The 16,739-nt window shown below is 43.8% G+C and overlaps 1 protein-coding gene across 3 annotated transcripts in view; it reads left to right on the top strand.

The window, feature by feature from the left end:
* The window catches only part of LOC111262976 (uncharacterized), a 212,095-nt gene extending 196,030 nt beyond the window's left edge, over positions 1-16,065 (top strand). For 2 of the 3 annotated variants that reach the window (XM_086969391.1, XM_086969392.1), the window contains 6 exons: positions 2,478-2,747; positions 7,608-7,728; positions 8,069-8,346; positions 11,503-11,592; positions 14,824-15,001; positions 15,131-16,065. In XM_086969391.1, coding sequence (XP_086825517.1) covers positions 2,478-2,747; positions 7,608-7,728; positions 8,069-8,346; positions 11,503-11,592; positions 14,824-15,001; positions 15,131-15,386 — 1,193 coding nt within the window. In that variant the 3' untranslated portion in view covers positions 15,387-16,065. The remainder of the gene's footprint in view (positions 1-2,477; positions 2,748-7,607; positions 7,729-8,068; positions 8,347-11,502; positions 11,593-14,823; positions 15,002-15,130) is intronic. The other variant, XM_086969393.1, reaches the window with a different exon arrangement.
* The last annotated feature ends 674 nt before the right edge of the window (positions 16,066-16,739 follow it).

The following is a 16,739-nucleotide window of genomic DNA, read 5'->3' as shown; positions in this document are numbered from 1 at the left end:
CAATAGTTTTACTAGATTGTGGGACGCATTTTTTTTTGTTTGTGCACTGTTGTCGTGTATGATCCATTTCTTACGACCCGTGTTCAACCACTTCAGAAATGGGTCAATTCCGTTATATTTCTGTGGAGCTTCGTAAATCAAAATATGACAGAGTAAACTCTTTTGCGTCAATTCGTGCAGTATCCAAATGTCAAGCTTTTTCTAGCCAGACAGCCAAAACTGTCGGTGTCTTAATTTTTTTTTTTGGCGATATTATAGTTCCTCACGTGTAAGCTTTACCCAACCTTCACGATAGTTGAATGAATTTATCCCATAATTGATCGACTAAAGAGCGCTCTTCACATCGAAATTTCCAGAAGAAAAATGACAAACCAGTCTTTGCGTTGTTCCTTCCTATAACACAACTGTACCATAAATAGCGTATTTTTTTTTTGTAGGCCTGGGCAAAGCCCTAATAAAATTCTAAAATATAACTATTTTCTCTGGAAAGTATCTTCTAGACGCTCTCATAGAATAAATACCCTTTTTGATTTTAACACATCTCGTAACACCGAACCTCGGCTTTTAAATGACACCGAGACAGCGCTGATTATGACAACGCTGAGATATGTAACTTCAAAGATATCCTGCCAGAAAGAAATGTCGCAATATTTATGGACTTAATACAAAGTTACTCTGCTTCCTGCAACCTATCAATTACCAACACTACAATAGTTGACTGAAATTACGACAGCAACGCTCAAGTTGGCTTTGCGGCAGTGAAACGGCTCTGTGGAGGTACATTATAAGCAGTACCAATGTTTCCAGTCATGTCGCCTGCGAGAGGAGCGACTGGGTGATGATAGTGGCAGTGAGAACCTGTTATTTCCTGAGATGATACCCGTGGTGTCTCCAAACAATAGCACTCGCTGCAATATTTCTGAACCTAAGCCATATTCTGTAGGGCCAAAGTATGGAGGAAAGGCAGAAAGACGGTTCTTGGAAGAGGCATCCGTGGCGTTGAAAATCGACGTGAGACGGCTTGATGTTGGTCGATGGAATCGGCCTCGGCCGTTAACACAACCCTGTTAATGAGTTTTGCGACTATTCCTTGGCTGGCTGCTTGACTGGACGCCTCAGACTGTCAGTGAGGAAGCCGACCTCGCCGCCATCTCGATTGCTTGGGATTTTGTTGCCGACCTGTTCTTGTTCTACCGGAAGCAGTAACGTACTGAGTGCGATATATTGCAACATGGTATGCATACGCATGCGCCGTAACCGATATTATACGCCCTTACGCCCCTGACCCCCATGTTCTTTATCTTCGACGAGTCTATGAGGAAGTGCGAGTGGATTAGTAACGGTATTACTACTATTTCGTGCTAAGTAACATCAATGGCATTGAGGATTGCTCGTCGAGAGCGTTTTGTTGAAGCGGCCAACAGCCAAAGCGGGAAACCGCCGCGTAATACGGTAACGTAAACGCGAAACGCAGCTAAAATATCCCAGCAGAAACGGTGCTGATCTAAGCTATATGTTATTTAAGTATCTACGATATCTAAAACGATTGGAGAGTAGTAAATATCACGTGAGACGGAACACAATGTTCCCAACCATTTAAATGTGTATGCAGATCACGTGTGTAGGCGTACCTCTGTAAACAGCGAAGTTGGCGCGACGCTTATTATTAGTACCGTTCTGATACAGGAGGCCAATCGCAGGCCTATGGGCGCACGTCCTGGATCCATGTGCAAATTTAACTGTCTGTCTTTCTGCGTCGTCTTCGAAAAATTCGAATTTCTCTTCTACTCGCGTTAGTCATTCCCGTAAGGAGTGAAAATGACATGTCCTTGTTGCATGTCTAAGTTGTGCAATTCGCAACTTCCGTTCTACCGTAGTGACCTAAATGCGAAGCAAATAAATGGACCGTCGCGGTATTCCATCGTCGGTGCTCAAAGCGCGAGCAGCGTTTCAAGCCGGCATTTCGTACTCGATTCCGTTACTGAATCCCTGTTGGCCTCTTATGGAGTACGTTGTGATTTACCTGGTGCACACTCAGAGTGGGCCAATATCTGCCTCTGGTAATTTCGTGTGTGTAGACCGCAGTGTTTGAGCTGATCTAGTCCTGCGCAAAGCTAACTGGATATGTAGTGTATGAGCTTTGTGACGTAACCAACAAATAATGGAATGGCCTCAGCTTCTCTTTTGGATCAATTAATTGATCATTTCTAAAGAAAGAACAAACTATACTGAACACCCTGTTTATTAACCAGTCTGTCATAATTTTAGGATATTTTGAGTAGCTTCGTACGTAGCGAAATTGTGCGCGATAGCAGTGTATGTCACTAGTTTCACTTATCAAAAACTGGTCCTGGTACCAGATAGCGATTCCGTATCGAACTAGTCGAGCAATTTTTCCATGTTATTATGTCAAATGGTATGGGGCGCTATGTTTTATACGATTGTCTGTTTTTGGCGGTCGAATGTTGCACTTTCAGCGTCGGGCGACAACTGTGCATCGGACGAGGGTACGCTCTGCATGGCAACCTTGCATACGCTACAAGCGAAGGACGGCGGCGATGTGACGAAGCTAACCGTACCTGAGTTGGTAGCGAGGTGCGCTGAATTACGCCGAAATGTCGCGTGTCTTCTAACTCACACACAGCGTTGCATTGCGCTTCCAGAAAAACGTGACCAGCATGCCAAAGTAATTATTGAAGCACGAAAGTACATTGCCACGACTTGCGAGGCTGACGAATCAGTAAAAGGTTAGTATTAATAATGACCCATTTCGAAATTCGTGAAGAACTATGATTATATTCATATTAATAATAATGATAATCATCCGGACAATATTGCCATCATATATTATAGATCGTTTCACGGGCGTAATTTAGTTTTTAAAATGCTCTCTATAATCCATGCAGATGCCTTATGTCACGTCTTTTTCCTCTCGTCATTTTTATTCAGACTTACTTTGCGGACACGTATTAGTGCAGTAAGCTTGATGTACCTGTAGCTCCCGATCATGCAAAGTGAAGGTTATCGTTCGACAACAATTAAGTATAAGATGTATTTGACACAACTTTCTTATATATCGGTGATTACTTTGTAACTTCGAACTGTCCGGATAGGGAAGCCGGATCCTGTGAAGTCGATTCGCAAAGATCTGATGGTATACGTTTATTGGATGCATTCTAGCACTGAGTAACCCATACAGATTGATGATGACTGATTAATAAACGCGTTGCTTAAATACCACTGTACGTCTAACCCAATACAGGTCACATAAGAGTTTTCACTGATCTTACAGACAACCAACGAGGAAGCCGACATATCACCTACATAGACAATCAGGCCACTGCTATCGTTTTCTAGCAAAAAGATTTGTGTTTCTACGGTTATATACAATCTGAACATATCACGATTGGCCTCGAGGATTTCAAGAAGCGTGTTTAAGCCAAGTCAGTATAATAGAAACCCAAGATTCGAAAGCAAGTGAGATAGGACTCGTGAGCGGAGCAAATGCAAGACCGAGCAGAATATGTAAATTCTTCGTTGGCCCAGCAAGGGTCTTGTTCGTTTATTCTTTCCTGCTTTCACAACTATTGCTTCTATCGTTTCTACGTTATTCCACCGTTTTGTGGTTTGTCTTCGGTTAAGCGGACAGCGGAGTCGATCGGCGACAGTGGCGGACGTAGAGCACCTTTGGGCTGGATCAACGATAGAAAGGTCTTCCCGGTCTTTCTCTCGACCCTTACAACCCCGAACAATTCACTCAAGCCCACCTAGATATATACGGTTGAAGTTATCTTTAACTTGCCGTTATCCTCTTTGGTTAGGCCATAAACCTAGGAAAATAGCGGGTTTACAAAGACTTATTTGTGGGTACGGGTGTATCCAGCTGGATAAAACCGATACATTGAGTTCGAGAAGTCTCAGAAAGAAAACATGGATCTCTGGTGTCGAATGAATGAGCGGGGATGGCGTCCAGCAAAAGGTTTAAGAAGGCTGAGGCACCGTAGATTATCCGCCTACATTACCTTTATTCGTTACTTCTTAACTATACCCGCGCTCTTTTCTCTAGTATGTAGCTCCTTAAAATATCTGTTCGTAACAGTGCCGTCAAACTAGAGGGAGCACGATGATATCGATGAGTAGTACTAACAGTAGTGGTAGTAGACGAAGTAGCAGCAGATTTGAGTAAAGGCGGAACATTCGGACAGGGAAAAAGCAGAACAATCAGAAATAGAGGCGGCAATTATTCTTGCTAGGAGAAGAGACCCAGTGGGCAGTGTCAGTAGCAGCCTTTACTCTCTAAATTAGGGAAACTGGTCCGCCGCGTGAATTGATTGAATTTTTAGTTGATGACTAACCTCGTCATTGTATTAGCAAGGTTCCGTGATGCGCTTCGATCATCATCCGGGGTTCGATAATTTGGCGGACGCTGAATGAGTGGGATCGAAGTGAAAGATATTAAGTACAGTAGAAAAAAATTAAAGGTACCTTTGAGGGTTCAGATTCCTCTTTACAGTGCTCCTTTCAGTTGCCTTATTTAGCCTTGCTTAGTTTTTACTTCGATCGCAGTGCAAAATATATGCTAGGTATGGTGGACATAACGAGCAGTTAAGACGTCGACAAGGACTTATATACACGATAATGACTCGTATACATGATATTCAACGCAAGGCGACGAGTAAGCCGTATAGTGATCGTAACAAACAAAATTAAAAGAAAGTAGAGTAGAAAAAGGTAGACAGATAGTTAAGAGAACAAGGTACGATTTGCAGATCCGCAGTTCGCCATTTTGTACTTATCTTTGCAAGAATTCCTTGAGGGATAAAAGCGATTCGCGCTCTTGTACACGAGTGGGACCGCTGATACGATTGATATCCGAGGTTTGGACATCGCCAAAGCGTTGGCTGCCTACTATCCTTATTGACTTTTGTTCTGATTGCTGTTTGAAACTAAAATGAGTACGTTGGGATTCGTGCTCGCTGGAGTAACTTCTCTCAGCTTTTTCTCTTCGTTGAGTACTTTTCTCGTTATAGACCCTCTTTTCCCTTCAGGTTTATGTAATATATTAAATGAACCTGCAGTGCGCCGTATACTTTACATACTCTACTTCCACGGTATAGTTAACCAAGTAGCGCTCGAGATAACTATGTATGTACAAGGAATTTGTCGAAATCTTGTTTTGCTTAGTCCACCGTTTGCCGTCTGAACAAACGCATTATCCTGACGTTCGTTTCTATTTATCCACGGCTGCTAAGTGGCTGTCAGTTCGGCAGTGGCGAAACTCTTCTTGGCTCGTCTCCTTATTGAAGCTGCGCAAATCACGTAGAAGAAGGTAGTCAGGACATTGGTCTTTAAGCGGGCGACTATTCGGAAGGGGCAAACAGCGCAATACGGAATAGAAGCCATGGAGAAGGAACATGTATCTTGCTTCGAGGAATCTCTTATGGCCCGCTCCTAATACCTGCTCCTCCCGCTGGGGCATACTCGTGTGGGGCTACCGGATATACGTGGCAGTTGAATTAGTTAAGTTAAATTTGCGTGAGGTGATTTCTCCTGGGACGCAGTGTCTTCATGTTCTTCTTCGTCTTGTTCTGCGTCATGCAACGACGCCGCTTCCGACGTCTTTCCTAAACCCCTGCCTTCACCATCTCGTCCTGTTTCTTGCTGTGGTGGTAACGTTTTGATCTATATGGGCTAGGCTTTCGGTCTAATTGAGGGCGACCTAGTTCCCAGTTTTCTCACTCCAGCCAAACCCAACCTAGTATGCCTTGGTTTGCACCTCTTGAATGTAAACGCGCTGTGTGTCTAGTTCATGGGCGAAATGTTCTTTCACAACCCTTTTGTCCACGTATGTGTATATAATATATGTATGGTTGCTGCTGTTTGTAGCTAGTAGGCGTTATTTTGCGGAATGTCTACAGCTCATCACATACCTCATTCTTGCTTAATACCACCATACACAGGAACTTTATGTCTGTTCTCTTCCTCTCTTCTACATTCTACTATTGTACATCTCATTCTATGCTCGTTTTCCTCTTCGGCTTGCTCCAGTATCCAATGCATTTCGTCAATCGCCGATGCGGTCGGAGTACTTTTTACGTCTACTAATGTTTTCTACTACTGGCGGCGTCTGTATGACGCTGCTCGTGCAGCTACAACGGCTGGCTGCAACGCCTGCCTACTTAACAGGACCTGATGGCCAAAGTGGTCGATGTTTCGCGCAGCCGGGTGCACAGCGCTCGAAAAGCAATAGGTGGCATTAGGCTGTCAACCCTTTTGAGATCTATACTTACCCGGCAGGCTGCCGGTCCGTCTATGAGTTCGAAAAGAAATGTCGCTTCTGTACTTGTTTGGTAGTTTCTGCTATTGTCGCCGCAGCTGGTGCCGCAGCCACTAGTTCGACAGCAAAGCGGAGGTATATGGTTCCAGGACACAGGTAGAAAATTTATTTAAAGCTTATTGTTCGCTTGACGTGGGGATTCGGGAGGGTTAGTCGGATCTGATTACCTGAAGGTCCCTTGAGCAGATCAGTTGGACTCGTACTGACATTGCTTACCTCGTGCTTTTTGCGTGCTCATCACGCCTAGCTTTTTCTTTTTTTGTATCTGCAATATCATTTGCATTTCGGACAATGTGGCGTCAGTCAGATGCTCTAATGGCTATGGCTGCTGCTTTTGCCTAAGTCGGTCATTGTAAAAAAAAAACACGGGAAAGATACACTGTCGACACCAAATGCTCCTTAGGTAAGTGGCAGAGACAGAAGCCGACCGAATGGTCAGCAGAATATAACGACTTCAAACGATACTATCAAGTCTAAAGGAAGTCACGAACTTAGCACAGAACGAAGTGCTTGCCTACTCTTTCCTTGTGCTTTCATCCCCTTTTTGGCTATTCCTGGAAGCCCTTGTAGCTTACCTCATTACTGTCCCAATGCTTCTGCGATACGTCTCTACCGACTCGATGCAGAATTTAAACAACGGTCCGGAGGACAGTAGCAACAATCAAGTTTGTTTCTGGTCAACTTTGCTTTTTTTCCAGGTTGGCGTTGCGTACTAGGTGGCTGCTATCTTATTTGGCAGTTGGCTCCTGCAACTCGAATTTCCAATGCCGCGAAGGGTTAGAGAACCAGGTAAAGGAAGTTCGCATGCTAGGTTGAAAAGCGAGGCAAAGAACAAAAATAGCGGAGCAGAGCGAAGAAATGGGTTTTTTAATGATAGCTGATTGTGTATCCAATCTGCTTAGATCAGTCAGTTCGCCTCCAGCACGTCCCTGCTGCTTGGGTTACTAGTCCGTTGACCGGATGGCTGTTAGCCTGCTTTCGGCCTATTGTCGGCCTGCCGTTAGCCATCTGGCGGAGACAAAGCCTGCTAGCTGGTTTCTGTATAGGCACATAGCCACTGGGATGGGTTTCTAAAACGGACACTCGATGAGTTCGTGGTGGAGGCCGCTATGAATTTTAATTAGTGCGTCAGTTGGATGGTTCGGCAAATGGTTAATGAGGACAAGGGAAAACAATAAGCGGAAATATGGATGGCCTACGATAAAATCTGATGCGTAATTATGGTATGTCGTACACTGATGATCTCTTTATTGATTTTATTTGGTTTCAGCCCATTGGAAGGATAACAAGTGCTACCGACAGGCTTTACTGCAACGTTGCGATCGCGAGTTTCAGGATCTAACGCAGCAACACAAGACACCCAGCAATACACCTACGAACCCGCAATGCGAGTGGGTATAGTAGACCCAGTTTTTAGATTAAATCTTTATTAATATTATTATTTTATAATAATTGTGCAATAAAATAGCAAAACGAACACGAAAACTATATACTTTTAAGTAAAACAACTATAATGAAATATTGGACGTTTGAACTTTGGTAGCAGTGTGTCCTGTCGGTATATGTTCTGTTCGTTTGCGATTCCCCTAATGAAGACACCTTATTTTCGACACTATCCTGTTGCTTCTATCTTCCATATTCTCTATCGATTTGGCTTTGTCGAATGGAATTATTTACGCTCGCTGCTGCAGGATCAATGATGACCATTCACGCTATACCTCTTCCACACAGAATCTTCCGGCAATACCAATCGTGCGTCCAACGCATGGTGGCGTCATGCAGCGACGACAGCGGACAGTTCGTGGCTTTGCATCTACTCGACTACGGCGCCTCCCTCGCCTGGCAGTGCCCCAACCCGGAGGATCCGAATGGACCCAATCAGGGCTCGGGACGCCACCAGGCCAATGTGATCCAGACTAGTGGAGGCGGAGGCTCGTCAAGTCCTCTCGACCCCCTGGGTCCGCAAGGGCCCCAGGAGTCGGGTGGATCCCAGCAGGGCAGCGGGAAGAGTAAGTAATTCAAAGCCCTTTCGTCCTCCGTCACCCCATATCCTAGCTTCCACATTTCTTAAGTCTGAAATCGTAATATAACGCATTCGTATTGTTCAAGTTCGTACCATTTGCAGTTAATACTTTGTTGCTGGTACGAATGCTGCGCGGATGCCGAATAACAGACGGCCAAACAATAATTAGATTAAACATGTAAGAATTAATGAACTTTTATTTAAGCTACTCTAATTCATTCTGTGGCGCTATTTTAATAGTCAGTTAATTACGGTCTTTGTGATTCATCCAAAAGCGCCATCTAACGGTCTAATTACTAACTTGTTATACTGTAAAATTAGCAACTCCGTTACTGTCTTTATTCTTACAGTTAGCCAATTGTGGAGACTTATATCACTGTATATATATATATAATACAGATAGATATGTACCATTTATCGGACCGCTCACACTAACCTTTGCCACTTGGGTTGATTGCGAGATCTATTATATATATTTAATAAACTATAGACCATATCTTGAATATACAACGAAGGTAGCGGGGACCCTACACTAACACCATTAAAATACTCCGCTGATTTTGGGCCTTTAACCAAATCTTTGGCACTCTTTTTGTTCTGCGTAATCTCAGAATGGTATTTTAACTTTTTTCCATCATTTTCAACTTCAATACAATTGCTGCTGGTCCTTTTACATTTTGCACTCACTGTGCACCTTCATGCAGAAGACCATTTTCCACTTCGCCGCGTTTCTGGAAGAGAACGCTCGATTTATTTGGTTAGCTATATCTATTGTCTCTCGATATGAAGCATGTGTAATTATTCTCCTCATATCTGACATATCTACCTAAATTGGTGATATTCGACTGTATTTTAATATACGAACGAAGTACTTTGCATAACCGTTGAAAGCTTGCTCAGTAACCTTATTTTTGTCCTTGGCACTTTCCATCTTCACCGGTGTCTTTCAACTGGCCCTCTCTAGTCGATTTATTTCTCATTCAGTTCTATTTGCCTACTCTACACTTTGTTTGTCTATGCATGAGTTGTTTCAACTATGCCCAACGAGAGTGGTCTTTATGACCGCGCTTTGTCATTGCTACCCCGTCCATATGAGATTAGTTGACAGCAAACGTCTCTTCGCGCTAATCCTGTCAGATACTATGTCTGTCCGGTAATTTTTCATAAAATCGCAGGAAGTTTTCAGTGAAAAGCAAACCATGTACGTTTGGTTAAGCACGTATCAATTCCAGGTTTATTAAAATATTCCCAACTTCAAACTTATATTTAAGATACTATACATGATCTATAGTAATTGAACACCATATTGGACGTATGTAACATATACCCTAGCACAATTTTGGTCATTTCCTTTTAACGATTCCCTGGTACATACGTGTGCTCGACTTGACGGACGTTGAAAACTCCTGTTTCGGCAGCGAGACGCCCAAACATTCTTCACGGGGATTAGGCAGACACGATGGTGAAAACAAATCGGTGCATCAGTCCTTTCTTTGGTGTTTTTCCTTTTTTTTTGGCCATTCTTCTTCTTACCATCCCGTTATATCCCGTGTTGCAGCAAATCCTAGTCGTATTCTTCGTTGTTTTCGTACGAAGCTGAATCGCCGATTTCTCCCTGGTGTCTTTGTTCGTACGATACCCGACCCGGCCATGGCAGCCTTCTTAGAACTAAAGAGTAGGAATAACTGCATAAAGACTGCCCTGCAAAGGGTGCATTATACCGAGGCGATGGAAGAGGGAAACCAAATGTTCTATGCAGAAACAGGGCGGTCCCGTGAAACGCTGGCCATGAAAGCAAAAGCCTGATCATCGGAGAGACCCTCTGCCGCTTTTGTTGATCGCAACAGATGTGCGCAGAGGGTGCCGGCCTGGGTGATGCTACAGATCAGACGCGAGGCACCTAGTATTACGTTGGTCTGGGGTGTGCTGATGCTCAAGAGCGAACGGCGTGTTCGCAGTTACGTCCCAAGCAACCCCATTCTTGGCCTCTATCGTTATTATGAACAATGATGACGCTTGCTCTTATCATTGTGATGGTTATCGGAACTCTTGTATGTACCCATCCTGGCGCGTAGGGCTCTCAAAGCCTCCCAGAGTCTCGGTCTCACGAACACTCAAGTGGTCTGGGCGCTTCCTGCATGCCCCATATTCGTTCTCTATCCCTCCTTTCCAAGTATAGTCTCGTATTGTTTCTCGTCGACCCGACTCTCTGTGTATGTACATACAGATACTTAGTACGGCAATGATATTCCGTAATTGATCATTGGCCTCGATTTCCATTGTCCTGTCTCACGCTCTTTATCAACAGCATGCGGGCACACTCACAAACGGCCACATGTCAGTATATTTTTTCAAGGCAATACCCTTCGAGGCATATCCAATTCCCAGACTACAATAAAAACCAACCGTACAGCTCAATGAGTTGACCAAACGATCGATTGATTGGTCTGTCTATTTATGATATTTGCATTGACATAAAGTATAACTAGATTTCTCCTCGAGTATTCTGTGAGTCTAAAAACTGTCAACCACATAGGTTAAATCTGCACACAGGAACCTTGAAGGTCTTTCTTCTGATTCCTATTGTTTTGAATAAAGTGATTTTTGGCCAGCACCTGTTTTTGGAAAACCCTATCTCCTCTCTTACCATCCATTTTTTATTCCGAGTATTCCCGGCGTTTGTATTTACATCTGTGGCGTCCTATTTGTATCAAACTAAAATTAACCTTTGAGTTTTTTTCTTGCCTTTCATCTCCAATCATGTCCCGCCCCATCAATTTATTTCTTTCATTCATTCAATGTATCATAAATTGTTTCAGTTCAGATGAACTCGCGCTTCACGGGGCAGCTCTGCGATTCGTCATTGCATTTTTACGACTAGCGACGAAACTATCGTTCGTCGATGAAATGCTCTGTGTGTGTGTGTGTACGTGTGTTTCTATATAATAACCTATAAGAACCAACATGCGTGAATGTCTATAGACCAACGTCTGTCTGGCTGATTCCTTGTAGTTGTCACGAAGTCGCCTTTATATAGTGAGTGGCGCCCCCTAACCGAAATCGTGGGTCGTGTGGCGGGTTTTTTGTTCGTTGTCTAGAGGTTCTTGTTAGTTGACGACGATTCGTGGTGTTGCTGTTCTAGATACGGGAACGACAAGAAAGACGATGGCGGATATTCGGCGGATCCCAGTCATCCGGGACACGCACTTTACGCCCCCGCACAAGATCGAAGGTTAGGATAAAGTTAGTAACAAACGCCAGGCAGCGACAGCAGAAATGGAAAAATTCGACAAAAAAAAAGAATAGCGCCTTGACAACTGTGTATTTTGTATTGTGTTTTTGCTCTGATACCATACAGTTACTACATAAGTTAGTCAATAGTAGTCGTATTACTATACCGTCTTCCTGTCTGGCTAGTTAGGTACACCGCAGCATCAAGCAATCACGCTAAAAGTTGTAGACTTCAATGTTGGACAAAAGGACTTCAGCGACGAGTGCCTGACGCTGCGAGATCAGCCGATGTGGCGCCAATCAATCGGTCTGATGGCAATAACAAATTAGTTTACTAATCAATAGAAGCGCCGCAAACTATTTCTGATTCAATAGTTGGTGTAATGTTGAATACAAACCTAGGACATCTATTCCTCTTTTCCCTCCAGTATAACTCGCATGAAATTTGCTGTTGTTACGGCTGCTGCTGCTGTTGCCTGCTATTCGCTACAAAGAGCTGTGTAATGCGTATGCCTTCAATACGTCTGCTCAAATTTGATACGTTTTTGTGTAGGAACTCGCTATTACTAACTGAGGATTGTCGATGAGGCGATCAACCCGACGTCGGACTGGGATTTTAAATGTCTTGCTGCTTCCAGCTAATTAAGTAAACTTTACTTAAAAGTACTTAAGTAAAGCTTTACGTGTCTATTTCCATGGACCGTCACGGCCCATCAGTGGACACGAAAATCTCTCATACTTTCGATAATACAAGACTAGCTATTTTATAATTTGCTCTCATAGTCTTCTAAGTACGAGCTTGATAACCCATAGTGCATAGTGGCTTGATAAGACAGGCAGGCAGGCAGGCAGGCAGGGTAGATAACGAAGATCTTCTGCTCTTCTAGTCGTTGTATTCTAGCGGTGTAAACGCGCCATAGAAAAGCCATCGTAAATGAATAATGGCTCCCATAGCGCTCCCAAAAGTAGAAGCAGTCGAAGTATCAATAGTCTCTAAATAAATGCCATCAACCATATTTATTCTCTTTAATATTATTGCCGTTTGAATCTTGCCCAGGAAATATTTCTCATATTCCAAGGTTACCATAAATTTTACTGCCTCGCTTTATGCATCGGCAAGACTCCGCCAAGTCGCGCGCGTCCTCTGAGCTGCATTTGTCCGCTCTAGGCGACCCAATTGCTTCAAATGTCTTCATGTGTCTTTTGTCGCGTATTTTTGAATTATTATTATTATTTCCGTATATTGCATATTGTACCTTGGTCTTGCTCGCATCTTGCTACTGCTGCCTGGAATGCGCTTCCATGACCCTTTCTACCTTTTAGATTTCTTACAGACCCTCAACCACTGAAAAGTTTTAGAGTATATTTTTCTCTGCCGATGCTTGCGTAATCTGATTTCGGATTGCATTTTTATTTGTTTTGGATACTCTTTGACTCCAGCCCTCGCCCTTTCGATCTCGGCCTTCCATCTACCATCTAGCTGGTAGCATGGTAGATACATCTTTGCGTATCTTCATTTCTATCACCTTGTTGTTGCGTAACATCTACCCCCCCCCCCTTCCCCCCCTGAGTTTGCCCTCCGTTTGTTTGCCTATCCAAATCTAGTTTGGTTTGTTTCAGTTCAAGCAGCCGCAAGCGCTGTCGTCGACGAACCGAGTGCTGAAAATGATCCATTTAATTTCGATGGCCTCGACAACGTCGATGGCGGTGCTGCTGTTATTGCAGTGCCTGTTCTAGCCCGTACCACTGCGTCTGCTTCGGCTGTTTCTAGTCGCAGTAGGCCCACTGATCGAATCGCTAGCCTGACCCCGCCACCGGGGGTCTACCGCCGGCTTCCCAGAAGCAGACGCCGGCCTGCACCCCAAGCTGTTGCTGATGCTGATTCCGCTCGTCGTGATAGCCACGATGAGGCTGGCGACGCTAAGGCCATTAATGCCGAGCAGGCGATTTCCGAGTCGGCCACTGCCACTGGCTCTGCTGTTACTGATTATGACAAAGCTGCTGATAATGTTGATCATGGTGATTATGAAGTGTCGCTTAGAATGATGGCTGCTGATGCAACAATGTGGTTGTTCCCCGTTGATGTATCATACCCCATTGTCTCCAGGCATGCCCGAGCCGTCGAGAAGTTGGACAAATCCGAGCCATACTCTGGTCCAGAATCACCCGACTACCCGGATACAGGTACACGAGGTCATTGAATCTGCCGAAGTTCCCTATAGCATCATTCGATCGCCGGCTAAACCGGGTAAAGAGTAAAAGCTCAATTAGCGTACATATAAAATTAGTCCACACTTGCATATGCATCATATTTTTCAAGAGAGGCCATTTCAGTGGAGCTTCACAACTATTATAGCAATATAACCAAGCAAGCTAATAAACCAAAGCGAGATGCCTGATAGTTCGAACCAACTACCCTAGACGGTGCTCGAATACTACTGACAATAGCCGGTAATATTAGCACATAACGCACGATTTTTCCCTCGAAAAAGCTCACTCATGTGTTTTCCTGCTTAGACAAAACATGTACCAGTAATCATACCAGTAATTACCCAAGTAACCAATCAATCAATTACCCACTTTATCACTAATACTAACATTAACCGTAGTTGTATGTGTTTGTACTTCTACAATTAAACCCCCTTTAGTTGTAAGCTATTGATTGCTTGATTAGTAAGCAGCAGGACGTTCCACCCGCAATGGATGTACACTGGTGTACAGATAGGATATCGGTGCATTGCCGTCGTTACGTTTTTGCGTAGGTGGCCGAGAATGTTTGCGCATGTTTTTGTGTGTCACTGATTCACGCATAGCCTTTACTGATCAAGGCATAGTCACGTCTATGTAAAGAGCCTAGGCCTGCTGATATATAATAATACATGTTTGAATATGACGTAGCGTCTCATTGATCTAATAATTAGACTTGTCGGCTTGCAAAATAGTGAAAAAAAAAAAAAAAAAAAAAAAAAAACGAATTTTGTCACGGTGCTTTTTGGTGTGGACACACGATCGTGCTAGTATAATACAATGATACAAATAAGCGAAATCTACTGCACCCAATGCATAAAGTGCGTAGACAAAACAATTTTCAGGTATTGCTCAGTTATAGTATCTATTTTAACTAGATTTTATTTTTATTATTAATTAGGTTTTATCAGCCTTTGAATTTTATACCTGCGCTAATATTTTACTGATGTTTTTCGTCGCTTACTATCGCTCGGCCACTTTACAGCCGCGTTTTCTGGGAATTCTGGCAGCACCTGCGTGAAGTTGATCCAAAACGACATGCGGCGTTGTTACAATAGATATCAGCGTCAGGAGTCGGAGTTGAAGAAGCAGCAGTCACGGGCCAAATCGACGAGCGTCGCGAGTGACGCCCAGCAAGTGGACGCTAAACCTAAAGTTTGCTGGTAAGTGGCATAGGCTCGAGTAAGCTGGCTTTCTTTGCTAATACCTGTCACGAGACGAACGCTATGATCAGTTGACGTGTCTGGTGGAACTTATTTCGATCTTTGATTTTCTGTTTATCCATGTTTCAGTGCGTTTGGCGCATATGCTCATTGTCTACAGACGGCGGTACAGACGCGCTGCAGCCAAGATCGTGAGGCACTTGTGGACACAATAATTGCGCAGACTCTAAAACTAATTGGGGGTCATTGTGAAGAGTATTTTTACGGCAGTCCGAAATGCTCATCGGGCGTATCGCCTTTACTCACGTCAACATCTTCTTTCATCGTTCTTGTGGCCCTATTCGCGACCCTGCCATCTCTGGTCGTCCGAACAGTGTTCCCATAAGAAAGTTCCTGTCGACCGTTGTTAATTATATGAATCCCAGTTATCGCTTACTATTGTTCCTATGCGGCAGTACGTTATAGTTATGCTATTGACAAGCTCCAACTGACCTTCGGTAGTTGGTCGAGGAACAACTGTCGAGGGTCATCCACGCACGACGTTTACAACGATAACCAGTTAGAACATCGGGAGCAGCATCAACAGCATTTCTGCCACACTTCAACCATCGAACCCAAAATGTTATTGCTTATTGCTTGTAGCTAGGTGTTACTTGGGTCAAGATCACTGATCGGTGGGTTCATTAAATGCACGCGTACATCAATTTAAACAAGAACATTGGTGAAGCCGACTAGCATGCAAGAGTGATGAAATCGTAAGCAAAAAGTAATTACTGGCGTATGGAGGCTCGATCACTTGAACGAGACGCTACGTTAAAACTACGACAGCAGGTGCATGACGAACGATAAAGATGCACACGCATCCCTGTCATTCCCAAGGGGTGAGGGGCAATTGCTTTGTTCGTCGAATGGCATTCTGACATACATAGGCAAATAGAAAGAAAGAAAGAAAAACGGCAAACTATTAGCAGCACCGGAAACTGTACGCGGATAAGGAGCACAAGTAACTTCGAAAGATCTGCTTCGACAGTTGAAATAACAATAAAGGCGTGAAGTAATCATAATGATGATAATCAGATTGATAACCGAAGTATGAGACGTTATAACCATTGTTAATATCAATAATATGAAATTCGCAGTAGTCAATTGAGCGAAAACGTACGATGACGACTCGACGATGACACTGCCCTCCTGAATGTACAACGATAAGTTTGCGGACGTCTTTCTCCTTCATTAGAAACAAATCGTAAATAACACAAAAGCGGCCAGTCTCGCATTGACACCATCAGTGGATGTCGACCAAACGATCGATGCCGCTGCACCAACCTGGCGTAAGCTTGAGGCCGTACACGCTTCGGGTAGGACAAGTGATATTCTAATGGCCTGCACAATATCGTCGGGCGGCGGACAAACACAAGCGACTCGGTTAAAGATGTCCGGAGAGCTACTCCAGCATGTAACTGGGCATAGCAGTTAACAGAAGGCTTCCAGGGCCTGCAAAATCAGAGGTGATGGAGGGGGAAGAGGTTCCGTGTGAATCAAAGGAAATGATAGGAAAATAAAAAATATTGTAAATGTTGTCCTAAAACATGACCAGAAAAAATGTTTGTTTTAACCACTTCTATCTTCCTGAAACTTAGCTAGAGAACACTGGTTTAAGTTTTAACAACTTTTCTGTGTGAGGGAACTCTATCCTGAGACTTGACCAACGAAAACTTGGGTTTTAGCAAATATATTG

This window comes from Varroa jacobsoni, unplaced genomic scaffold (genome assembly GCF_002532875.2).
Source record: "Varroa jacobsoni isolate VJ856 unplaced genomic scaffold, vjacob_1.0 scaffold_720, whole genome shotgun sequence".
Taxonomy (NCBI): Eukaryota; Metazoa; Arthropoda; class Arachnida; order Mesostigmata; family Varroidae; genus Varroa; species Varroa jacobsoni.
This window is presented reverse-complemented; position numbering and strand designations above follow the sequence as displayed.